We start from the raw sequence: 25,946 nt of genomic DNA on the forward strand, positions 1-25,946 counted from the left end.
TGCTGTTTACATTACTGTATAATGTGATTATGATTACTTTTTACACAAGTTTCAGGATAACTTTCATTTGAAAGAAGAATAAATTTCAGAACAGAACAAATGCTTCTCTATTTCACCCTAAAGAAATGGTTGGAAAGTAAATATGGCTTTAATGTAAACTTCTATTTTATTTTCAACACTCTAGGTCAATAAATAGCTTTGTTTCTTACCCATTTCATAATCAGTTTCTGCTACTCTCCTCATTTTGGGAGGTGTTGTGATCCCTGATTCCATTTCTTGCCTTTTAGGAGCTTTTGTATCTGATATCAAGTGATCAAAACTTTTCCTTGTTCCTATAAACAAAAGTGACAGAATATGGAAGTTAATTAACCAGTGTCTATGAATAGGAATAACTTAAAATAAAATGTTTGGATGTAAAGTGTTTAAGCTATCACTTAAGGACCCAAAGAAAGTCACACATATCTCTGGAACAGAGTTTCTCTCTTTTATTCTCCATTCTCTCCAAGGAGTGTGGCCACTTTCCATTTTATGATAGGATGTACCTTATCGGTCCATATTACACTGAGATTACATTCACTAAAACTGGAGGTAAGCTGAACTCCACAACAATTACTGATAATAAATATAGTGGTATGCACTGCTCAGCAGCAAAGATCAATTTCGTATGAATAGTATTCTCAATTTAAAACACTATGCTGGTACCATGAATTAGTTATTAACATACAAGAATTTCCAAACTTGAGTAAAATCAAGGTTTTATTTTAATTCTTCTGGCTTTGAAAAAAAGATTTGCATAACTCTAAGTACTGAAGAATAGGTATGTTACAAGAGGCTTCAAAACCAGCAAGCAGGACTCTCTCTTACTTGGCTTTGAGGCCCTCTAATTATGTGTTGTCAATATAATAAACTCATCTGTCAGTTTGCTGTACTGTGGTGACTAGCATGTTGTTGTGACGCTGGAAGCTATGCCACTGGTATTTCATATATCAGCAGGGTAACCCATGATGGACAGGTTTCAATGGAGCTTCCAGACTGAGACAGACTTGGAAGAAGGAAGGGGCCGTTTATTTCCCAAAGAACTGGCCAGTGAAAATCTTATGAATAGCAGTGAAACACTGTCCAATGTATTACTGGAAAACCTGATGAATAGCCCAGAAACATTATCTGATATTGCGCTACAGGTTGGTAGGCATTTAAACTATTACTGGGGAAGAGCTGCCTCCTCAGATTAGAGTCATCCTTAATGACATGGATGGAGTAAAGCTTTCAGGACCTACATTTGCTGACATGGCACAACTCAAAATGGGAAGAAACAGCTGCAAACATCCATTAATAATTGGAATGTGGAACATATGAAGTATGTATCTAGGAAAATTAGAAGTTGTCAAAAATGAAATGGAACACATGAAGAGTGATATCCTAGGCATTAGTCAGCTGAAATGGACAGGTTTTGGCCATTTTGAATCAGACCACCGTATCCATATGATCTACTATTCTGGGAATAACAACTTGAAGAGGAATGGCATGACATTCATCACCACAAATAACGTTTCAAGATCTAACCTGAAGTGCAATGTTGTCAGTGATAGGATAATATCTATATGCCTGCAAGGAAGGCCAGTTAATATTACTATTATTCAAATTTACACACCAACCACCAAAGCCAAAGATGAGGAAATTGAAGATTTTCACCAGCTTCTGCAGTCTGAAATTGACCAAACATGCAATTAAGATGTGTTGATTATTACTGGTGATTAGAATGCAAAAGTTGGAAACAAAGAAGAATCATCAGTGGTCGGAAAATATGGCCTTGGTGATAGAAATGATCCTGGAGATCGCATGACAGAATTCTGCAAGAGCAATGCCTAATTCATTGCAGATACCTTATTTCAACAACATAAACAACAGCTACACATGTGGACTTTGCCAGATGGAATACACAGGAAGGAATCAGATTGACTACATCTGTGGCAAGAGGCAATGGAAATGACCAAAACAAGGCCAGGGAATGACTATGGAACCGATCACCAACTGCTCACATGCGAGTTCAAGTTGAAGTTGAACACAATTAAAACAAGTCCATGAGAGCCAAAATATGACTTTGATCATATCCCACCTGAATTTAGAGACCGTCTAAAGAATAGATTTGACTCACTGAACGCCAGTAACAGAAAACCAGATGAATTGTGGGATGACATCAAGAACATCATCCACGAAGAAAGCAAAAGGTCATTCATTACAAAGACAGGAAAGGAAGAAAAGATCAAAATGGATGTCAGAAGAAATTCTGAAACTTGCTCTTGAATGGAGAGTAGCTAAAGCAAATGGAAGAAATGACAAGATAAAAGAGCTGAACAGAAGATTTCAAAAAGCAGTTCAAGAAGACAAAGTCAATTATTACAATGAAATGTACAAAGACCTTGAGCTAGAAAACCAAAAAGGAATTAACACACTTAGCATTTCTCAAGCTGAAAGAACTGAAGAAAAAAATTTAAGCCTCAAGTTGCGATATTGAAAGTTTCTATAGGCAAAACATTGAACGATGCAGGAAGCATCAAAAGAAGGTGGAAGGAATACAGTGTCACTGTACTGAAAAAAACTGGTCAATGTTCATCCATTTCAGGAGGTGGCATATGATCAAGAATCAATGGTACCGAAAGAAGAAGCTGAAGCTGCACTGAAGGAATTGGCAAAAAGTAAGGCTCCAGGAATTGATGGAATACCCACTGAGATGTTTCAACACACTGGAGGCACATACTCTCTAGGCCAAGAAATCTGGAAGACAGTAACCTGGCCAACTGACTGGAAGAGATCTTTATTTGCACCCATTTGAAAGAAAAGTAATCCAATAGAATGTGGAAATTATTGAACAATATCATTAATATCACCCACAAGTAAAATCTTGCTGAAGATAATTCAAAAATGGTACAGCCGTATACTGACAGGGAACTTCCAGAAATGCAAGCTGGATTCAGAAGAGGATGTGGAATGAGGGATATCATTGCTGATGTCAGATGGATCTTGGCTGAATGCAAAGAATACCAGAAAGATGTTTACTTGTGTTTTATTGACTATGCAAAAGCACTCAACTGTGTGTATCATAACAAAGTATGGATAACACTGAGGATAATGGGAATTCCAGAGCACTTAACTGTGCTCATGAGGAACCTCTACATAGACCAAGAGGCTGTTGTTCAAACAGAACAAGGGGATATCTGCATGATTTAAAATCAGGAAAGTTGTACTTCAGGGTTGTATCCTTTCACCATACTTATCCAATCTGCATGTTGAGCAAATAACCTAAGAAGCTGAACTATATGAAGAAGAACGTGGCATCAAGGTTAGAGGAAGATTCATTAAAAACCTGTGATATGCAGAAACACAACCTTGCTGGCTGAATGTGAAGAGGACTTGAAGCACTTACTAATTAAATATTACAGTCTACAGTATGAATTATACCTCAACATAAAGAAAATGAAAATCCTCACAACTGGACCAGTAAGTAACATCACAAGAAATGGAGAAAAGACTGAAGTTGTCAAAGACTTCATATTACTTGGTTCCACAATCAACACCAATGGAAACAGCAGTCAAGAAATCAGATGACGTATTGCAGTGGGCAAATCTGCTGCAAAAGACCTCTTTAAAGTGCTGAAGAGCAAAGATGTCTCTTTGGAGACTAAGGTGCACCTAACCCAAGCCATGGTATATTCAATCACCTCATATGTATAAGATAGCTGGACAATGAAGAAGGAAGACTGAAGAACAGTTGATGCTTTTGAGTTGTGGTGTTGGTGATGAATACCGAAAAGTATCATGGACTGCCAGAAGAACAAACAAAACCGTCCGGGAGGAAGTGCAGCCAGAATACTCCTTGGAAGGAGAATGGCCAGACTTTGTCTCATCTACTTCGGTCATGTTGTCAGAAGGGACCATTCCCTGGAGAAGGATATCATGCTTGGTAAAGTGAAAAAAGTGGAAGGCCCTCAATGTGATCGACTGACAGAGTGGCTGCAACAATGGGCTCAGGTATAGCAAGGATTGTGAGGCTGACGCAGGACTGGGCAGTGTTCCCCTGTGGTACACTGAATCACTGTAAGTCGGGGCTGGCTTGACAGCACCTAACAACAAGAACTATAACAGCGATACAGTAAAATCTGAAAACTGAATGCTTAAGGCACATAATATATAATGTTCTATTAACCTCAAGTATTAATACTAATAAATATTCCTAAATAATCATAAATATCAAGGCTAAATAATTTCACAGCCCAAATGATCTAGTTCAACCTCTTCATTTTACATACATGTACAATGAGGAAAGCTAACTCATTGGCCTGAGGTCACATGGCTAGGGATCCAGTTAATGATCAGACTAAAAACTCAGGTTTTCTAACAACCAGTTAGTACTCTGCACAGTGTATAAGAGCAGGGCACCATTCTATTTCATTTTCCTACTGTCATCATTCTTCCTTTTAACTCTATATACTCTTCCTGTGGATCTCCTTCCTCTCCAGTAGCTTCAACTACATTTGAGCGAATGAATTTGAAATGTGTCACTCATCTGTATCTCTCTTTTTGAACTCCAGATATACCTTTCCCTTACCCTCTGAATATACTCCTAGAGATCATGAAGGGATCTTAAATACATCAACCTAAATTTATCCTGTACTGCAAACACATTAGTGTCAATCTCTACAAACAGAATATTCATCCAGCCAGTCTCTGAAGCAAGAAACTTCTGACATCTTTCAGAGACTTCTCCCTCCCTCCCTGGCCCCATCAGTCAGGAACCAAATGTTGTCCATCCTACTTCAGAAATCTATCCCAAGCTGATTTCTGTCCTCTATTCTCCCACTGCTCTTGCCTTACAATCACAGGCTTATATCTTCTATTTCTCTGGGTGGGTGGGGGGTGGCAGGAAGGTCCTGGATTGTTGCATCAATCTCTTAATTGGTCCCTTTGCAAAAACAAAAACAAAAACAAACCCCCCCCCCCCAAATCTCTTCCTATTTTCCCACACCACTGCCAGAAAAACTTTCCTAAAACTAAGATTTGATCACACCCCTTCCCTGCTTAACAATCCTGCTGGCTATATGAATTCCTCAACCTGGTGCAGAGTCTTTTACAATTTAGTTTTAGTTCTTCTCTGACTTCATTTTCTATACCATCCCCTGTGATCCCTTTACAGTTACTGCTTTTCCTGACTTTTTTCTTTGTGCTATTCACCTGCTCTTGAATGACTTTCCTTATCCTGTGTCTACCTGGTGAGCAACTGCTAAATCTTTAAGACCCAGCTCAAATGCTACATTCTCTCTGCAGCTTTTCCTAATTTTCCCACATCTTTAGTTACCCCTTCTCCCTGAGGACACCAGACTATCCATATTACTTTAATTGCATCTGGGGATGCTGCTGTAATCAGCTAATGATATATGTCTTGGCCACCATCTAGGAGTTCTTCCAGGAAAGTGATCTTATCTTTTTCATCTAGCACATGGATTGAATGAATTTAAAACTGGATTTTCTCTGTGGTTAGCTTTTCATTTATAACTTGCTTGGTATGAAAACCCGGAGTTACAAAACGCAAAGCAACCAGGAAATTCACTGCAGATTGTGGTCAAAGTATTAACTGAAGAAATCTCAAACAAAAGGTAATACACCTCAGTGACAAACATTCATGATTTCTATTTATTTCATAGTTTACTGACAGGTTATTTACTTCACAGTTCAGTGATTGACTGTTCACTGATTTCCTTATGAACACAAACATGTTCCTAATACCTAAAGATACTCAAACATGCTTGTACAGAAAACTGAGACTCACTGAGCCATTCGGTTGGTGTTGGTCACTAAAACACTAATCTCAGTATACACTATTCCAATAACAATTAAACTTTAGTCAAAGTCCTATAAGAGCACTTTGCATTTCCTCTGGGGTGTGGTGGGACCAGTGGCATCTTTCATTAATCTACTTTTCGCTATGGAAAAGGGAAAGAGTTCCACAGCATTTTAGGTGCACTTTTCATTGACAAATGTTGATGTAAGTGAACAACCTTAACTTTTAAGAATCACGTCTTCTTATAGTAATCTGAAAATACATTATCTTACCACTTTGTTTTTTCAAAGAAAAGATGACAAAGAGTGTTTTTACAGTGTCATACTATATTGATATTTTCTGTTTTCAGATGACAACTTTGGAAAATATAGTATCGTTCAAGAGCTTGCACCTGAGAGCAGTAAGACTCTTCCTTTCCTGTAGGCATCTAAAGTCTCTCCCACTCCCATTTCCTTGCTATTGGCCAAGGCAGAACAAAACAAGGAGAGTGTGATGAATAGTGCAATGTGTCCATTCCAGCCACTGTCCTCCATTTTGTGATGTATTGTAAATCCTATTATCCATGACTGTTTAAGGTGGTGTGGTAGTTAAGGTCGGGTGTCAATTTGGCTGGGCAGCTGGTAGTAGTCATTCCCTATAATGACTGGCAATTGGCTCTGTGGTGGGATTTGTCTTGAGCAACTGAGTAGCTGCTGATGGTTAAAGCCATCCCCTTGGGCTATTTCTGTTGGAGCAGGCAGGTGGGAAGTATCTTGAGTCCCACCTTGCTAGAGGGTATAACTCAAAGCACCACCCTTAGCTTCCTTGAGGTTATACCTATGAATCTCCTGGGAAGGTTCACCCTCCTCTTGCTCTGATTCTGCATTTTGGCTCATCGTCATCTCACCCCTGGATTTGGGACAGCAGCCGTCATCTGATCTGCTAATTGAGGTTCGTCAAACCCTGAGAATTGGGGGATTCTCCAGACCTACTTACAGACCTGGGACTTGCCAGCCTGCCAGCCTCCCTCACCACTACATGAGATGATCCCTTGGGTGTCTGTGAGTTCTGTGAGGCATTACAGTGAAATACAGAACCCTAGGACAGGGGAAGATTACTGAGAGGAGGAAGAGGAATTAATGTCCGAAATGATGGAGTGGCACGGTAGTTTGGACATCTGGGCCATCTTTAACCTCTGCCTCATGGGAACCAGCCTTATGCTGGTTTTTCTAAGAGAAATTACTCAAGCAGACAGCCACAGTGTTTTTAAAAAGACTGTTTCAAGATGCCATTCTCATTCCTTTATCTTAACTGATTTATCAAACTCTTTCATAATTGGTGTCAAAACTTTGCTAAATGAAAACAGAAAAACTTGATACTGAACAGTTTCAAATAATTTCCCAAGTGTATCTGCTTTAAACCAAAAAAATCAAACACCAAACTCTGTTGAGTTGGTTTGACTCACAGCAACCGCTCCTTGGGTTTCAGAGGCAGAATCTCTATGGAAGTAGACTGCCCAATCTTCCTTCTGAGGAGTGGCTGGTAAGTTTGAACCTCCAGCCTTCCGGTTAGCAGTTAAATGTCTTAGGTATATGCTTTACAAATTTTTTAAAAAAAGAAAAATCTAAATAATTTAAGATGAACTAACCTAGTAACTTCTTAGTGTTGGCCTGGGAAGGCTGCCCCATATCTAAACTCATGGATTTCCTAGCTCGAGGACTGGTCTGGCCCACAGTTGGATAGGTGGCTGCAAGGTACCCTTCAGAACCTTTGGGAGAGGACCACGGCTGATTCTCCTTCAGTGTCCTGAGAGATTTAAATAATCAAGAATTAATTAACATGGTCACAAATACAACCACTATTTGTCCCTTCTGAGTAGTCCATTTCCCAATGATAACAATCAATTTTAAAACAGCACTTTAAGGGGTTTTAAGGTACTAACTGTTAATGTAACCCTAGGAAATATCAACATTCTTGCCATGGTAATCTTGTGCACAGTAGGTACTTACCAAATGCTAAACAAAATTGTATTGCATTCATATTTTAGTCAGGGTAAATCAAGCATAAATAGGTGATTTTATTTTTGGTTTAAAAATTAAGGAAATCAACTTTAATTTATACTTTGACAAAGGAACACAGGGAAACTCACTTTCTTCTTTCCATAGTAAAAAGGGCCTACATTTTTCTCCAAGAAAATATAATCCTGGTAATAAACCAAACATGCTGCTGCCGAGTCAATGCTGAGTCACAGTGATCCTACAGGACAGAGCAGAAGTGCCCCACAGGGTTGCCAAGGCTGTAATTTTTATTGAAGCAGATGGCCACATCTTTCTCCTGTGGAGCAATGAGTGGATTCACACTGCCAGCCTTTAGGTTAGCAGCTGAGCACGTAACCACTGGACCACCAGGCCTCCTGACTAAAGACTAAGACCATCAAAACCAGTTATGCTCAGAAAAACTTTTGCAAAGATTTAAAAAATCTCAGTGAGAAACTGTTGAGGGCTTTTTATCAAAAAGTGGGATGTTCCTGGATAGAAACAGAGAGAAATGTGGAACAAAACACATAAAGACCAGACTTACTGGTTGGAGAGAGACTAGAGGAACCCCTGAGATGATGGCCCTCAGTCATAGTTTGTGCCTAGAACAGAACCCACCCCCATGGCTCAATTTTCAGCTAAACAACAGAGAGGTCTAGGAGGTAAGCCCTCCTTAGAACAGTCAACCATTCGAGAACAAAAGGGCAAAGTTCAGAAGGCAGGAAGGGTTAGGAGAGGAGGAGGAATGAAATGAGAAACACAGGGAGGAAGTAGGAGGAGTGATGGTACATTGAGGGGATTGCAATCAGTGACATGAAACAAACATACATGAATCACTGAATGGAAAACGGATTTGCTCTGTATACTTTCACCCAAATAACAACAACAACAAAATCCCCTCCCCTCAAAAGAGCGGGATGTTGCTAAGTTGAATCATATAAATAGAGTGCTTTCTGTGTTCAACACTATACTTAAACTAAGGATACTTTCATTTAATTGAAAATATAGAAAAGTCCCCAAATGACACCATTTTCAGGAAGCTTTTCATAAGTTCTATTTTATAATGAAAAACATACCATCCAAAACCATGAACAACAATGGACATAATTTGATGATTTAATAATCTAAATCTGTACCATAGGAAATTTAATAACTTTAGTATGATATAATAAATACTAATGTCTTTGTATGTATATGTTTTTACAAAATCAGTACAGCTTAGTTTTTATCATTAAGTATGTTGCTTGTATTTCTTTTTTTTTCTTGAAAGTGTAGTTTGGGTGAAAGTTTACAGAGTAAATTAGTTTCCCATCCAACAATTTATAAACATTTTGTTAATGTTGCTTATATTTCATGTTAGTTTCTTCTTAGGCTCTTTCCTACAACCCAGTATTTTCAAGATCATCTCTTAACTTTCCTATTAATAACCCCTATAAAGTACTGCAAATTTATAAAATGAGTTTTGATTTACACACTCCTCCTAGATTATCCCAAGAGTCCCCTTTAAATTATGTTCTAGATTACTCTGACTTCCTCCGTTTGCATGAAAAACGGAAACCTGGTAATTATGTGATTATGGGAGAAGAAGTTTACTCACCTATAGCTAGGGTCACCATGATGAATGGGATATGTATCCATAGGAACATTTTCCATTGAAATGTCAGTAAGAAGAAGTGACTTTCTATGTTTTAGGCTGCAGCGACTTCGAACTTCCTCAGACACTGTGAGTAAAGCTAAGAGAAAAAAGAAGGCAGATGTGAAAGTATGACTTAAAACAGGATACACTCCTTACCATCTTAAGGACAATAGCTTATTAAAAACACACATGTAAAGAGTCTTACAGAATGTGAGGTTTAAGGATGTACACAGGGCAGACTTGCTTACTTAAAGGCTTTATGGTGTATTTTGAAAGATTGTAAATAAATGAGAACTACATAAAGAGATTTAATAGAACATCTTCTATTTGACAAGTGCTTTAATTTATATTTGATCTCAACAGATACAAAAAAAAAGGCAGGGCAGGTAGGAGGTCCATTTTTTAGATGAGGAAAAAGATGTCCTAAGACGTTAAATCATTCATACAAAAATGTTCCCACAAACTGTGCTAAACTGGGAATCAGCACTTCCCACTAAAGACTATTTTAAAGAAATGTATTACACATAAGGGTTAAGTATTGCTGAGTAGAGAAACATAAATCAGGTAAGGGCAAATAGGGAAGGTTAATGGAATGGGGTTGGGGGGAGTATGGGGCAGACATCCCAGGTAGAGTAAAAGCATAAGCAATGAATACTGAAGAGGCACAAAGTCACTTTAGGAGGTGGCAAGTAGATTAGCTTAAAATAGCCCATCCATTTGGAGAAGCAAGAAAAAATAAGGCTCACAAAACTTGGAGGAAGAGGACTGAGTCAGGGCTGCCTAAGGGCCCAGCACACTAGGCTGAGGGGTGCAGGTTTTATGGCACACAACTGGGTGCCAGGGTAGTTTCTCTAACCAGAAGGATAAAGGATAAAGGAACACATTTCAAATTTTAATGCAAATTCTTTCAAAAGGAAAAATGTTTGCAGAACTTTCAAAAATTTCAACACCACCACAGGCCTAGTCTGTGAACTCTTCACCCTACCAATCAATCAGCTAAAAGAACCCCAGGTATTTCAGCTTCTTTGGTGATGCTTAACTAAAGATGCAGTAAGACTGATGTTGTCTATTTTGTGTTTTTACCTGCTAAATAAGCCACACTCTGGGTATTCACTTCAAATTTGTCACAATTTCTGTGTTTGTTAACCAGAGTTAGCAGTGTATGCAAAATCCTGACTGTTCTCGCAACAATGGCAGGTGAAGGATGCCTGTACCCTACAGAAAATAAAAATAAACATGAAGTTAATTCATTGTTTCACCAAGCATTTGCTGAGTTCTTATTCTGTGACAAGCAACTTTGTAAGGCACTAAAGGGGTATATAAAATATGTATAAGGGCTAACTCCTGCCTTACAAGAAGAGACATTTGGAAAGATAAAACATACATATGTGAACAGTTACTTAAGTATATAAATGATTAAGTGGCCAAAATGCATCTCTCTTTCACTGCCATTGAGTCGGATCCAACTCATAGCAACGCTTCCCTGGATTTCCGAGGTGGTATCTCTACAGAAGTAGATTGCCCAACCTTCCTTCCGAGGAATGGCTGATGGTTGGAAGTGCCATCCTTCTGGTTAGCAGTCAAGTGCCTTAGGTACTATGCCACCAGAACAATGTTCCCTGGAACAGGGAAGTTAATAACAGTATTTCTGATCTTCTACTCCTCAACGTGGTGCAGGAATTTTTCAATTTAAAAAATCTAGGTTTTAGAGTTCACCTTAAGATTTTGTTTGCTTATGTTTTTAATTAAAAGGGGGAAAAAAAAAAACCAATGACAAAGGAAGTAGATACACTAAGAGCTTAAAGAATAGGTCTGATTAGAGAGTAAGTTTGATCTTTGGCCAGCTTTTACTTCTTATTTTTACTCTATTTTAAAAGAGGGGATTTGAACACTGAAAATATCCCCATTCAGCTTAGAGATTAAAACTATCATTTTTTAATAGATATTTTATGAATTTATGAGATGATGAAACCAAATATTCACAGTCATGGACGTATGTGTGTACATATATACTTAATAGGCAAAAACTGGAGGAACGTCCACAATCCTGCAAGCCTAATAATTATTTAAACTAATACAAAACTGGAGTCAAGCTCTAGCTTGATTCTCTATTATGGCCAAATCCAGTGCTGCTTTAAGCTATTGGTTAATGCCAACTCCTTATCCAAGGCCTTACTCACTGCTTTTGCTCCTGTTGTTGTTGTTGTTGTTATGTGCCCGCAAGTTGGACTCGACTCATAGCGCCCCTCCTTGGGTTGCCGAGGCAGTATCATTACTGAAGTAGATTGCCCAACCTTCCTTCTGAGGAGTGGCTGGTGGGTTTGAACCGCCAGCCTTCTGGTTAGCAGTCAAGTGCCTTAGGCTCTATGCTACCAGAGCTCCTGCTTTTGCCCCTAAACCAGTACTGTACGCTATCCCTACTAACCCTTTTCAAGAACAAATTATTTTCTGCTTTGAATTTTTGCTGAAACCAAGCGTTTTCAGTAATGGAAGGTATTCTGAATGAAATGGAAAAAAAATTTTTTTGAGGTAATACAGATTTTGATACAATTAGTGGGACACATACATCCTGAGGGGTCTGGTGCTGGGGTTGGTGGGATGAGGCCATTTTCTTCAGATTCACGCAGTTACGCAGGCCCCCATCAGATGGCAGCACACACTAAAAGTGGGATAGGAGATCCCACTACACCCAAGGTGGAAAATGTAGGTGGATACATATGTCTCACAAGTCACAAAAGAGTTAACTATACAGTGTCTGGCCGTGGCTACCCCACAATAATACACAAAACCTAGAAGACAGTGAAGTCAGCACTGTGAAGTAAAGCCAAGTTGGGCTATTCTCTGAGGAATAGTTGGCCATCACTGGCTATAAGCAATAGAGAAATTTGGAAGGGGAAGGGAGGTAGCAGAAAGGTAAAGTTCTATGGAATATGATAAATAATAAAGTTGGAGAAAACCTATGATCAAATCTCTAAGATAACATTTTCCAATATAAATTGTTACTCAAACAACACTTGGTGATTTATAGTCTGTCTTATTTTGATAATTAACAAGATGCTTTAGTACTGTAACTGATTATACAAGTATCAGAACATTCAGTACTTAGGTCTTTTACTAATAATTAACTCTTGCTTTTTTAAGGAAATCTGATATGTGACGTGAAAATCAGGCTCTATTAAAATACAGACTGAACAAAAAACATAGTAAGACACATGTATTTTGCATTTAAAGTAAGACATATGGGCCAAATTACTACTAAATAGATTCCTTTTCATTACTTCTGGCTTCTTGATACTATTTCATAAAAATATTCTAACATAACACTTCTACCTTTTAAGAGGTGTCCAACCAGCGCGAAGTTAAAGTTAGAGTTGAAATTGAGTCCAACAAAATGATCCATTTGCTTGCAGTGCCATTCCAGAGGATTCCGAATTGCCATAAATACTTCCTCTGGACTCTATTAAAGACAATCATGAAATGGTTGATGAGGTTTACCCAGGTGCTTTTTTAAAAAATTTTTATTGCGATTTGGGTGAAAGTTTACAAAGCAAATTCACTTTCCATACAGCAGCTCACATATACTTTGTCTCATGACATTGACTACAATTTACCCTAATGCAACAGCTCCCCTCCCACTTCCTTCTGATAGTTTCCTCTTCCTTGTGTCCTTCCTTCCATGTACTCCTGCCCTCTGAGCTGTCTCTCTGTGCATACACAGCCCTTCTATTCTCCCATGATTGTTCTCTCCAAGGAGTGTATCTACCTCAGGTAAATGTTCAACTCATATGCTTGTCTTTGGTTTGGCTGGAAGCCACAGGTATGGGTTCAGTTCCAGACCTGAAGGGCAGCTAGGGGCCATAGTCTCAGTGGCTCCATCAGGCTCCATCAAACCAGCAAAATATGGCCCCTCTCTTTTATTCCCCCCCAAATTATTCTGAGTTTTGTTCCACATTATTCTCTACCTGGGAAGTCTTACAGAACATACCAATACACTTGTAGAAACATTGTCTGCCAACCCTATACATGGACATGGGCACAATACCCCCTGCATAGACATATCTAATAGTTTAGCCTGTCCACCCATTTATCCCACCATAGAGCAATGTTTCCAGGCTTTTCTTAAACGATCACTTACTTGCTTTAGTTTGTATTTAATAAGCTAACATTAGTTCAACAAACAGACAAGATAAATATCCTTTTAAATTGAGAGATATTATTTTCAGATGACTGCAGAAAGCCACGAAGAAAACTTAAGGTTCTACAGATGAATTAGTACAACACTGTTAAGCATATAAATAATAAGACGGCTAAAGATGAAATAGCTTTAATATGTAAGGAAAAATAAATAACTTGTCAATTTACATCCTGATGGCTTTAAACAAAGCTTTATTAAATCTGATTCCTAGGATTCCTGGGACACTGGATTCAATATTGACTCCCAGTACTGAACTGTTTTGGCAATGAACACACCAAAGCAGGTATGCCTGAGATATAAACAACAAATGTTGTTTGTAAATATTCTTTACATATAAAGAGTAAATAACTAAATTTCATCCTGATCACCACTGTTCCAAGACAATCCCAAAAAACAGCATAGGAAAATAGGCAAGAGGGGTTCTAATCTCAAACCAGATATAAAAACGTAACACTTCTACATTTTAAAAGGTATCCAACGAGTACAAAGTTAAATTACTTAACTTCTTAGTTCCCTTCTATTTTGATTGATAAATTTCTAGTTCTCCTTACTTTTAAAATTTTGTTTTCCCAACTCCCAACCATCAGCTGTTCTGGGTCCATAAAACATCTGGTTAGATAGAGTACCTAACCATTAAGGAAGGCCACTTAAGACCATGGTCCTGTTCTCCCTTTGTTTCTTTCTACTTAGAGATCCATTAATTCACTTTAAGCAAAGCTCTTGTATGCATCCATCTGTCTTTTTTTTTTTTTTTTAAAGTCTTCTTTTTTTCTCTCTTAGACTCTCTCACTCTCCAAAGACAAAAGGAGCATAATTTCACACTGTTTCATTCTTTCCTCTGTAGGCCAAAATCCAACCTCAATCAAGGTTGATAAATGTTAAGAGGTATGTTAATGTATGTTTTAAGGTAATAATAGGCAAAACAAATAACTAGTAAAATTAAGGACCCACAAGTTCCCTTTAGACTCTCCAACTTCCTTAATTGCTTCTAACTATACCTACTTTTCATTAAGTATCGTCATTCAATAAAAACAAGCTTATCTTTAACTGTTTCTTTGTGTGTGAAATGAGGGACTGGAGCTAACCTTGCTGTTGTTCTGCCTGCTATCGAGTCGATTTCAACCCACGGTGACCTCACGAGTGCAGAGGACTGTGCTCCACAGGGTTTTCAAGGCTGTGCCCTTTCGGAAATAGATCACCTGGCCGGTTTAGGTGCATTCAAACTGCCAACTTTTCAGCTAGTAGGAGACTGCTTAACCATTTGCTCCCCCCAGTACTTTTTCCTTTTTTGTTTATTAGTCATGAGCCAGTATTATTTCCTGCTACTTTTATACAGAAAATATAAATTAAACAGCTTTTTTTATGAGCTGGTAATGAACTATACTCATAACGGCATTCTAGAAATTAATTTGTAAGTTATAGACCCCTTATGATTTTAAAAGAAAAATAGTAACAGAGGGTGGACTTCTAAATTTGAATAAAGGGAAAGTATATTTACCTTGTCATTGAATATCCGGAGACTGTCTAAGGTGTGCAGATTTTGTTCAAGAAGTGCAGTGCCTGCTGAGTACAAATTGACCTCATCAAGCTGCAGGACAGCCACAGCTACCCAAAAAAGAGCTTTGTGCAAAGGGGAATCCTGGCAAAGGAGGCAACTTCTCGTTAGCAAAATGAACCATGCGATAATCCTGTTCAAAACAAACTGCAGTATAAAATGAAGCCTGTTATCTACCCAAATTACCCATGTTTTCTTTTTTGAATATGTATGAGTAAAGCTCTTTATCTTTTCTATGTGCATTACTAAAGACATTGTTATTAGCCATGCTGAGTGAGAAACTTATCATCTCCTTTGATTCCCAAATCCATTCACCAAGTTTTATTGATTCTTCTTTTTGCATCTGCCACCTTTCTTTCCTATTGCTAATGACAATGTCCCATGGCAACCTTTTCTGTTCTAAACGTGGATTCTTTCTGCCTCCAGTTTCTCCCTACTCAAATCTACTACACACAAACCCTCCAGAATGACCTTGCTTTTATCATTATTTCTTGTCTGTTTAAAAGTTAAACAGGCAAATTTCTAAACTCCTTTCTGAGGAATATGGAATGCTACCTTAGTTCCACCTAATCTTTACAACCTTCCCTTCCACTATGCTCCTGAATAGTGTATCCATTCCAACTACAATGGTCTACCCATCATACCTGCCTTGTCCTAGAAATCCTGTACAATCTACACTGTACCTTTGCTGCCCAAGGCTCTCTCCTCTTCGTTCTACCTACACTAAATCTTTAAATTTAGTTTAACATTTACCTTTCAGCTTTCTTGTTACTCTTACCAGTAATCTCTGAATGAGAAATCTTTATTCTTTAGTAATTCTCAGTGGTGTGGTATGTGGGAAAGAAAGTGGGCTTTAGGTCAGATAGCCCTGAATCAGAATCACAGGTCTGTCATTTAGTCGGTGTGTGATCTCAGTCTAATTACTTAGCCTTCTGAGCCTCAATTTTACTTATGAGGATGAGGAAACCATTTTGTGCAATTTAGGATTAGGATGCTTGTAGAACATATAACTCATAACCAAGAACACAGTAAATATTTATTTCTCTCAAGTCTGGTATATCTCTGTACTCAATTAACAGAATTATGTAACTTTAAACTTGGAAGATTGTACTATGCTATCATCTAGTGTAGTTCACATATTTTATCAATGTGGAAACATGATGTCCAAATACGTTAAATGACCCACTCAAGGTCACACAGCTGAGATGACGTCAGACTATCGTAAAACAGTGGCCATATCACTTTACCCCTTTTAAATATCATCTTCATTTAGCACCTAAACTCTTTTGATGATCAGATATATCTTTCTCTGTTTTACATTTCTTCACTGTAATGATCACTAATTAGGATACGACGTATTTACTTACTTTGTTTATTATCTACCCACCCCAGAGTGAGAGGATAAGGAATTTTACTGGCTTTGTTCAGTATTGTTATCTCTAACATCTAAAACAGTATCTGGCACATAATACATGCTCACTTAATATTTACTAGATAAAATAATTAAGAATATATACCTATCTTTCTTCTACCACTGATGAGGAAAAAAAATCTCACAAGCCCTTGAGAACTTACTCTCCTTATTCTTCCTCTAATATAAACACTTCCAACACCGGAACTTTATAAGAAGATTTTCTATTTTATCTATAGCTTCTTCTTCTTTTTATTATGATTTGGGTGAAAGTTTACAGAGAAAATTCACTTTTCATACAACAGTTCACATACATGTTGTCTCATGACATTGACTACAATTTACCCCAATGCAACAGCTCCCCTCCCACTTCCCTATGGTTACCTCTTCCCTGTGTCCATCCCTCCATGCACTCCTGCCCCCTGAACTGTCTCTCTGTGTATACACAGCCCTTCTTTCTCCCATGATTGTTCTCTCCAAGGAGTGTATCTACCTCTGGTACATGTTCAACTCATATGCCTGTCTTTTGTTTGGCTGGAAGCCACAGGTGTGGGTTCAATTCCAGACCTGAAGGGCAGCTAGGGACCATAGTCTCAGTGGTTCCACCAGGCAAACCCGGTCTCCCCCCTTTTTTTTTTTTTTTTCCAAATGATTTTGAGTTTTGTTCCACATTGTTCTCCCTCTCTATCCAGGATCTCCTACATAGATCCCCCCTGAGTGGTTGACAGCGGTAGCTGGGCAGCATCTAGTTCTTCTGGTCTCATAGTCGTATAGGCTGAGGATCGTGTGGTTTACCAGTCACAAGGAGTAATTGTTTCCATGAATCTTTTGTTTTCTTCATTCTTCTTTGCTCTGAACAAGGAGAGACCCATCATTGCATCTAGATGGCTGCTTGCAAGCTTTTAAGATCCTAGTTGCTACTTGCCAAAGTAGGAGGTGGAACAATGTTTTGTGTGGTATGTTATGCCAATTGAGCTTGATGCCTCCTGCGATTATTATGGTCCCGAGCCCACAGGTTCAATTATTCGCTCCCTCTGGGTAGCTGGCTATGACCAAGAAGTGCCTGCAACCTTGGCCCTTGTCAGTTCTACTATACCCCTGGGAATTCTTACAGATCATACAAATACACTTGTAGAATCATTGTCTGCCAACCCTATACATGGTCTTGGGTACGCTCCCTACTATAGTTTTTTCCTAATAACTTCTCCTCAACTTTATTTCTGAACTCTCTGAAAGAAAATAACATTTAAAACCGATACCCAAAATAAACGCACTCATTTTTTACACAGTAATTACCTTATTGAGAAGTGGCTGTAATTTGGTTAATGCTATTACTGTAGCTTCTATCAGAACTTGACTGTTGTAAGTATCAGGTCCTTTTAAACAACTTTCCAGTGCCTATTTTAGGGAAAGAGAATTCTTTATTTCACTGACATTGAAATAAAATGTAGTTAACAGAATCTCAGAATGAGTCAGGAACATTTACTTATTTAATAATAAATGCTAGAATTATTTCCAATGCTGTGATGATTTTGGTAGCAAGCTCAATGCATTTGGTTGGATCTTTTTTTTTCAAATATTTCTGTATTAATTATAAGTCAGGCATTATTATAGTAATTACAAATCATACAACTTAATATAAGGCTATCTATCTAGTCTTGGTAACTGCTTTGCAAACTGTTAAAATATTAAAGCTATTTGCTTAGCAAGATACAATACTCTCTTGTTAAGGTATCTTCTTTAGAAAGGATTTCTTCACTTCAAAGAATTATAATGAAATAATTAAAACCCATTTTCAAAAGGTTTAATAAGAAGTATACAAAACATTTTATTAAATTCAAATTTAAATGTCCTTTAGGAAAAAGGAAGGTGTGCTTCACAACTTGGGAGTCACAAATATTGGGGGAGGGAGGAGTACCTTGCTAAGAATACGGATAATCTGCTTTATCTGCCCATGAGATATGCGTTTGCTAATACAGCCAAAGACAACAAGAGCTCTTGGTTGCAGGGATGGATTATACTGGAATGCAAATCTGCAATTAAAAGATCCGAACAACTCATGAAAACTTTTGTGTGCACACACATTTATAATGAATAATGAACTGAAATACTGATTATGCAGTAGTATCTATCTTTTCAACAAACATATTACTTTTACAGCTTATATTTAATGGAGACATACCTTTGTGCTAATTCTGTCCACTGGTCCAGCCACTTGCAAGTTGGAATATCTCTCATACATGCCTAAACAAAGAACACTCTGAATACATTTACATACATAAATGTTTTTAGAAGCAAATATAATGGCACACATATTAGCAAGAAACATATTTTATGTTTTTACTTAAGCATAGTAAGTATAAAACAGCAGAACAAACCAGTATCTCTTCTATATAGCACTAGTGGATTTAGATAAATGATTTAACTTAGTTTCTTATTACTTTGCCTTATATACCTCCATGATCTCCAACAAAGCTTCTGTGACTGTTTCCAAGGATGTTAAAGCAAAAGTCTCCCTCTCATAGGAACCAGGAGAGAATGATCTGTCCCGGTAACTGGATCGGAAGGCGATGACAGCAGCTGATTTGACTTTGCTAATGCCAAACAGCAAGTAAAATTTGGGTAACGAGAACTCCGTCAAACTGAGTCTCAAAACTTGCTTGGTCTCTTCTGTGAAAGAAAAAGGAAAAAGACTTTTATTTTTTAATTCCAAATTTTAAATTTGGAAAATGAGTATCATATCAGAATTACTTAACCATGCTCCCCAAACAAAACCTGTATATACTTTATGCTTACTTGCTTTAGTTCAATTTACCTACAAAATAATTTCTGGAGATAGACACTGTACAGTGATGCTAAGTTTGTAACTTGTGTGACAACTTATGAGTGTCTACATGACTACTAGGCACAGAAAATCTATACTACAGCTTGATGTGGAACAGAAGTTCATGCCAAATAACTTATTCTTTTTCTTTTGGGTAATATTTAATATCATTACTGCAAGCTTAAATTAGCACAAAAGATACTCTATGGTAATCAGGTAGTACAAAATGAACAAAGAAAGGAGTTAGTGAAACAAATTACTTTCCTGGAACTTACCACTAAAATGAAGCTGTGAACAAGTGCACAGAGAGTGAATGATATTAATGACCAATCCATGTGTGGAAGCTCTCAGGGACAGTGGGCCTGTTGCTACTAAGAAAGTAACAACATGGAAGAGATAGGGGAGATGGGCAGCCACATCAAGTGAATTGTTGAAGGACAGCATCAGCATGTAGCGTGCTAAAATAGCAATATCGTCCCACATAAGATGCTGCTCTAAGGTAGGAGTCGGAGATAAGCATGTCTTGTCTATTATTTTGCACATCCTTCCGATAACCTGGGGGAAAAAAGAATTTTTGCAAATGTAAGGATGAAATGCTTTATCACAGAAAATTCCAGTTTATTTTAAACCAACTAGTTATAAAACAAAAACTCTCCTGCTAATTGATAAATCATACCATAGTTCAGAAGCCAAAGGAAAAGAGATTACCTTGCTTGAAACCAATTTCACATTTCCAGAAGCCAAGGCTACAGCTGTATCTGCCATCACCTCAGCTTTTATTGATCCCAAGCCACCTGTAGCACTGGTTTTGATGAAACTGTCTAGTACAACATCAAGGAGATCTGTAATCTAATGGAAAGGGGGAATAATAAACTTATGTCTTATTCACTCTACCAACTTAATTTTCAATTAAAACTATTCAAGAATGGGCCTACTCAGCATGAAAATCCTCTCTATTTCACTTGAAGGCCTCCAAAGTACTATTTATCTAGAGACCTGTCAGCAAATATGGACAGGTTTTTGTGCAAACAGTTAACATGCTTGGCTGCTAACAAACAGGTTGGAGGTTTGAGAACACCAGAAGTTCCTCCGAAGAAAGGCCTGGCAGTCTACTTCCAAAAAAACACTGGCCATTGAAGGCCTTATGGAATTCTACTCTGATACACAAGGGACTGCCATTAGATGGAACCAACTCAATGGTCACTGGTTCTGGTCAGCAAATATAACATCATAAAATACCCAGAAATGGGTAAGGATATTCACATGATTCCTTCAGACATTAAGAGATCGGGATTCAAAACGTAAAATCTCTCTCTATATTAACTTTGTTCACTTGCAAAGCATGCTCTTCTAAGACAGTGATGTATGACCAATATAAAACAGAATTATTTTAAAATACAGGAAATGACATCCAAGTACTGAGATGTTTTCTAGGACTATGAAACCGATTCCAAGGGCACTCAGAATCACTGGGAGTAAGTTACTGCTTGAGTATGTGCACTGCTTCTTAATTAAGTGATCACTTTAAAGAAATAATATGCACAATTCTTATCAGAATAAAAAAAGTTACACTATACTCTGCATTTTAATATTGACATTCTTATGCTAGCTAGAACTATAAATGGAAACAGGTGTCCTGAATTGCTGAAAAAAAAAAAAAAGAAAAAATTACTCACACTCATGTTGTACAGGGTACTAGGATACATTACAAAGCACTATTTATTAGAAACAATATCAAATTTCTGCAGTTAAATTCTTTATAATTATGCTATGAAGGAGTGTGCTAAAATAACTAGTTTTTCCTATGACTCCAAGACATAGATTAGACATTTATAGTTTTGAACTAGATCAAAAGTTGGGTGGGTGTCTGCATGCTTTCTGAAGGAGGGGACTGTCTTTTCCACAATTACATCACTAGTGCCTAGCACAGTGTTTTGCACAAAGTGAGTAAATAAATATAAGTATCTGTACAAAGGAGCACTAGATAAATATATGAACAAATGCAATACCTGCCCAAGGCTCCCCCATATTTTTGCTTGAATAGAAGGGTACATCTGTTTCTCATTTATGGTCATAGTTATCAGCTTATCAAGAATAGCAGTAACTCTCTGTCGTTTAGCATCATCATTGTGCTTACAAAAACGGACTAGATTGGACAGCCATGGAGTCATGTATTCCAAACACAGGTGCTTCAATTCAATACCTGGAAAGCAAACAAAATACTATTAGCAATATATAAAAACTAAACCAAACTCACTGCTGTCAAGTTGAATCTGACTCACAGCGACTCCTCCTTGGGTTTCCAAGGTGGTATCACTACGGAAGTAGATTGCCCAACCTTCCTTCCGAGGAGTGGCTGGTGGGTTTGAACTGCCAGCCTTCTAGTTAGCAGTCAAATGCCTTAGCACTATGCCACCAGAGCTCCCTTACCAATATATGGTCAATGAAAATTGTATTAACAGATATATTTAAATAAAGGATTAAAAAAAAAAAAAGCAAAGACCATTACCTATTATCAGGCCTAGAGAAAACAGACTTGGCAAATATCACTGAAGAGAGAAATTAGAGGAGGAGGATAACAAGCCTCGAAGGAATTAATTTGAAAAGCCAGTAAAGCCAATTTTCAAAAAGTTTTGTTTATCCCCCTTTTAATAACTTCTCTAGTTAAATTAATTTTATTACATTTCACTTGTAAAAGATACAAAAAAGTGTAAAATTCCTCTTTTTTAATGGCTTCGTATTATTTCATCATTATAGTCTGTAATTAGTCCTTTAGATTGTTCCAAATTTTTGCTATTATAAATAAGGCTATATAAGCTTAAAAATAGGCAAAACTAATCTCTGGCAATAGAGGTCATAACAGTTGTTACCCTTGGTGGGGTGACAGTATTAACTGAGAGGAGAACCTTCTGGATGCTGGAAATGTTCTGTATCATGATCTGGGGTGGTGAGTGTATTATATGAAAATCATAGAAAACTTGGTAAAAGAAAAGTGTCACCACAAAAATACAACTGATACTAATATATCACTGTAGCACTTCATTTTTCCTATCAAATCTAGCAAATTAGAATTATGTTCTACATGCAGTTTTGTACTGAATATTGTTTCATTAAAAATTATATGCGATTGCACTCATTATTAAAAATGAAAATTTTTTATTTGGAAATAACTTGAGACTTATAAAAAGATACAAAAAAGTGTAAAATTCTTGTTTTTTAATGGCTTCGTATTATTTCATAATTATATCCTGTAATTTAGTCCTTTATTGTTGACTCTCCAGATTATTCCATTTTTTTGCTATTATAAATAAAGCTATATGAAGTTTAAAAATAGGCAAAACTATTCTCTGGCAATAGAGGTCGTAACAGTTGTTAACCTTGGTGGGGTGATGGTATTAACCAAGAAGGTAACCTTCTGGATGCTGGAAATGTTCTGTATCATGATCTGGGGTGGTAATCATCTAACATATTCATACACAAAAGTTCATCAGGCTGTTATAAGATTTGGACACTTTACTGACTAATCTGCCAATGTGATAGCTGAATACATTATCTCACTATTTCTTCAATTTTCATTTCTTTGATTTTATTAGTGAACTTCTAAAATTTTAAGTATTCCTTGCTAGCAAGATCTATGTTACTGTTGATCTATTTTTCTTATTAATTTCTAAGAACTCTTCATGATTAGATATATTAATACTTTCTCACATTTGCTGTATTTTCCAGTTTTTCTACTTACCTTTTACTTTTCAAAATAGATGTTTCGTTGCCAAATTTGTCCACCCTTTCCTTTATGCTTCCTTCTATCACTTTTTGCTCCACATTCCTTATCAAATAATTAAGTCTTCCTTTTTTTCTTTAAATAATTCTACTTTTTACATTTAACTGTTCAATGTAACTAAAACTTATCTTGGTATCTTGTAACGAAGTAAGTCCTAACGTGATCACTTCCCAATCTCATTTATTAAATGATCTAATGTTTCCCCATCAGTCTCTGATGGTTCTTTGACAAGCTGTCTCTCTCTTACTGACCTGATGACTGATTCTTGAACATCACTATTTTTCTTATTTAACCATTATAATGTGTCCAAGCATCTGTTAAAGCCAATTTCTCTCATTTTCATTTCCTTTCAATATTCTTAGTTATTTTTGTGCTTTCAAGTGAAATTTAGAATCACTCTAAGTTCTATTTCCATTTTCAATCTGAAAATCCCACAGTTACTTTTGATGGGATTATATAGAATTTGTAAATTTACCTGGAAAGAATTGTTTATGCAGGAACAAGACAGGCCTGTACATTCTTTCAAATACATTTTTTCACATTAGTATTTCTAAAGCTTTATACTGTTCTGTATTTAAATCAGTCTCATATATTTTCTTATTAGGACTATATTCTTATATATTTCATTATTTCAAAGAAAAAAGTTAGTGGCCTGATTTCAATGAATTGTTAAAGCCTTTTATCACCCAACACAGAAAAATCAAGAAATGTGTTTGAATGTAGAAAAACAAAAAAATGTTTTAAGTATTGGGGGGAGAGAAAGAAAAGGGAAGAAAATGTTAAGGAATAGGCTGGGAGAAGAACAACATTATACTATTACACGAAAACAGACAGCTATAAAGAGTAGATGATCATTTATGAAATTTATTAAAGCCTAGTCCAGGGGCTGACTCTGAACCCTGCATGTGTACCAGTGCCACCTCCATGAACCATACATGTACAATGAAATCAACCTGAAGGTTCAAAGTCAACGTGAATGAAAGAAAATGACTATCTTCCTAAAGTGAATGGACAACATGGAAATTTTACAAACTACTAATCTGAATTTTCTGCTATGAAGTAAAATGTTGAAGCTAATTAAACGGAAACACGTTGAGAAAAATACTTTGTAAATGGTCCAAAGACATGTAAGGTATCAAGCCTTACTGCTGGCAAGGTGAATGACTTCACTGGAGAATTCTGAAACGAAAGAGCTTCCTTTGAATCTTCTCAGAATCACTATTAGTATTAAAGACAATTATCATTACTTACTAGATTTGCTAAATCCAGAAATGCATTCTTCCAGAAATTCTAAGGTGAGGTGTGGCTCATTGGCTGCCAATGTCTTACTAATAGAGACAATAAAGAGGGTGTTGTTGGCAGGGATGCATAAACCTGATGTCTCTAGTAACTGGCCCTCGATTTTCAAATTAAAGGTACAAGTTAAGGCACACAGAAGGTTATAGGCAGCTGACCTAGGAGAAAACAAAAATGAAGTTGTTTAAAAACATATTTTTCCTTATAATTTTTTAAAAAATAACATAACTTTTGATTCTATTACAAAGCAAAATCAGCTATTTAAAAATCTGATGATCAATTAGATTATTAGGGATTAAATGTTTTAATTCCCCTGCAAACCAAATACCCCTAGATCATTTTGGCATTTTTTAAGGAACAATTTTTTTTCTCCTTTTATTGTGGTGAAAACATACTTAAGGAACATTACTGACATAACTAGAAGGGAGGGCACTGTGAGGATCCTGTAACAATTAAGTATGGGCCTTTTAGGAAGACAGTTTAGTGGGACATAAAGCCCGAGAGGTTTATTACCCCAGGTGGATTAATAGAAACAAGCCAGAATAAGACATAATATGCTTGTTAATGAAGTCAAAACCTAAATCAGGTCAAGTTACAATGGAGATCATGAGCAACAGAATGAGGTACCTTCTCATCAAATTAGAATGTCAAAATCTTTAATTAATATCTACTAAATTTCTTTCTGGGTGTCCCACCAATTATACTACAAATTACAAGCCAAAGCCAAAATTTATTTATAATTAACCAAAAACCAAACTCACTGCTATTGAGTCGATTTTGACTCACAGAAATCCCCACTGGGTTTCCAAGGCTGTAAATCTCATGAAAGCAGACTGCCTCATCTTTCTTCCATGCATGGGCTGGTGGGTTTGAACAACTGATCTTTTGATTAACACTTTAATGCCTTAATCACTGCATCACCAGAGCTCCAATTTATAATTATGTCTCCCCTTTTTTCCTTGTGTGACCTCCTTCCATTATAAATAATCATTGAAAACAAACAAACTAACCCACAACTATAATGCCCTTATGAATGTCTTAAAATACACTTAAACAATTTAGAAGATAGCTTATAAAACTCAATAGAAAATTTTTATTTTTTCTTCCCTCTGTAGTAAAAGCACTGGTTTAAATGCTCAGTGTATTTCAGGTTTTCCTCACCGCTGAACTTTCATCTTGCTTATGTATTTTTTTTTTTTCATTATTATTATTTTTTTAAATTGTGATTTGGGTGAAGATTTAGAGAGCAAATTCACTTTCCATACAGCAGTTCACATACACTTTGTCTCATGTCATTGACCACAGTTTACCACAATGGATCCATACAGCAGTTCACATACACTTTGTCTCATGTCATTGACCACAGTTTACCACAGTGCAACAGCTCCCCTCCCACT

General features: G+C 37.0%; 1 protein-coding gene across 1 annotated transcript in view; it reads right to left on the minus strand.

The window, feature by feature from the left end:
• The window catches only part of NF1 (neurofibromin 1), a 388,569-nt gene that overhangs the window by 20,742 nt on the left and 341,881 nt on the right, over positions 1 to 25,946 (minus strand). The window contains exons 39-52 of the mRNA XM_007937345.2: positions 24,505 to 24,707; positions 21,482 to 21,675; positions 20,181 to 20,321; positions 19,748 to 20,027; positions 19,104 to 19,318; positions 18,831 to 18,892; positions 18,567 to 18,681; positions 17,945 to 18,046; positions 15,181 to 15,321; positions 12,818 to 12,944; positions 10,571 to 10,702; positions 9,449 to 9,584; positions 7,464 to 7,621; positions 210 to 332 (exon numbers count right to left, since the gene is read on the minus strand). Of these exons, the coding sequence (XP_007935536.1) occupies positions 210 to 332; positions 7,464 to 7,621; positions 9,449 to 9,584; positions 10,571 to 10,702; positions 12,818 to 12,944; positions 15,181 to 15,321; positions 17,945 to 18,046; positions 18,567 to 18,681; positions 18,831 to 18,892; positions 19,104 to 19,318; positions 19,748 to 20,027; positions 20,181 to 20,321; positions 21,482 to 21,675; positions 24,505 to 24,707 (2,129 nt within the window). The remainder of the gene's footprint in view (positions 1 to 209; positions 333 to 7,463; positions 7,622 to 9,448; positions 9,585 to 10,570; positions 10,703 to 12,817; positions 12,945 to 15,180; positions 15,322 to 17,944; positions 18,047 to 18,566; positions 18,682 to 18,830; positions 18,893 to 19,103; positions 19,319 to 19,747; positions 20,028 to 20,180; positions 20,322 to 21,481; positions 21,676 to 24,504; positions 24,708 to 25,946) is intronic.

Source organism: Orycteropus afer, unplaced genomic scaffold, assembly GCF_000298275.1.
Source record: "Orycteropus afer afer isolate SDZICR_OR568_19922 unplaced genomic scaffold, OryAfe1.0 scaffold00042, whole genome shotgun sequence".
Taxonomy (NCBI): domain Eukaryota; kingdom Metazoa; phylum Chordata; class Mammalia; order Tubulidentata; family Orycteropodidae; genus Orycteropus; species Orycteropus afer.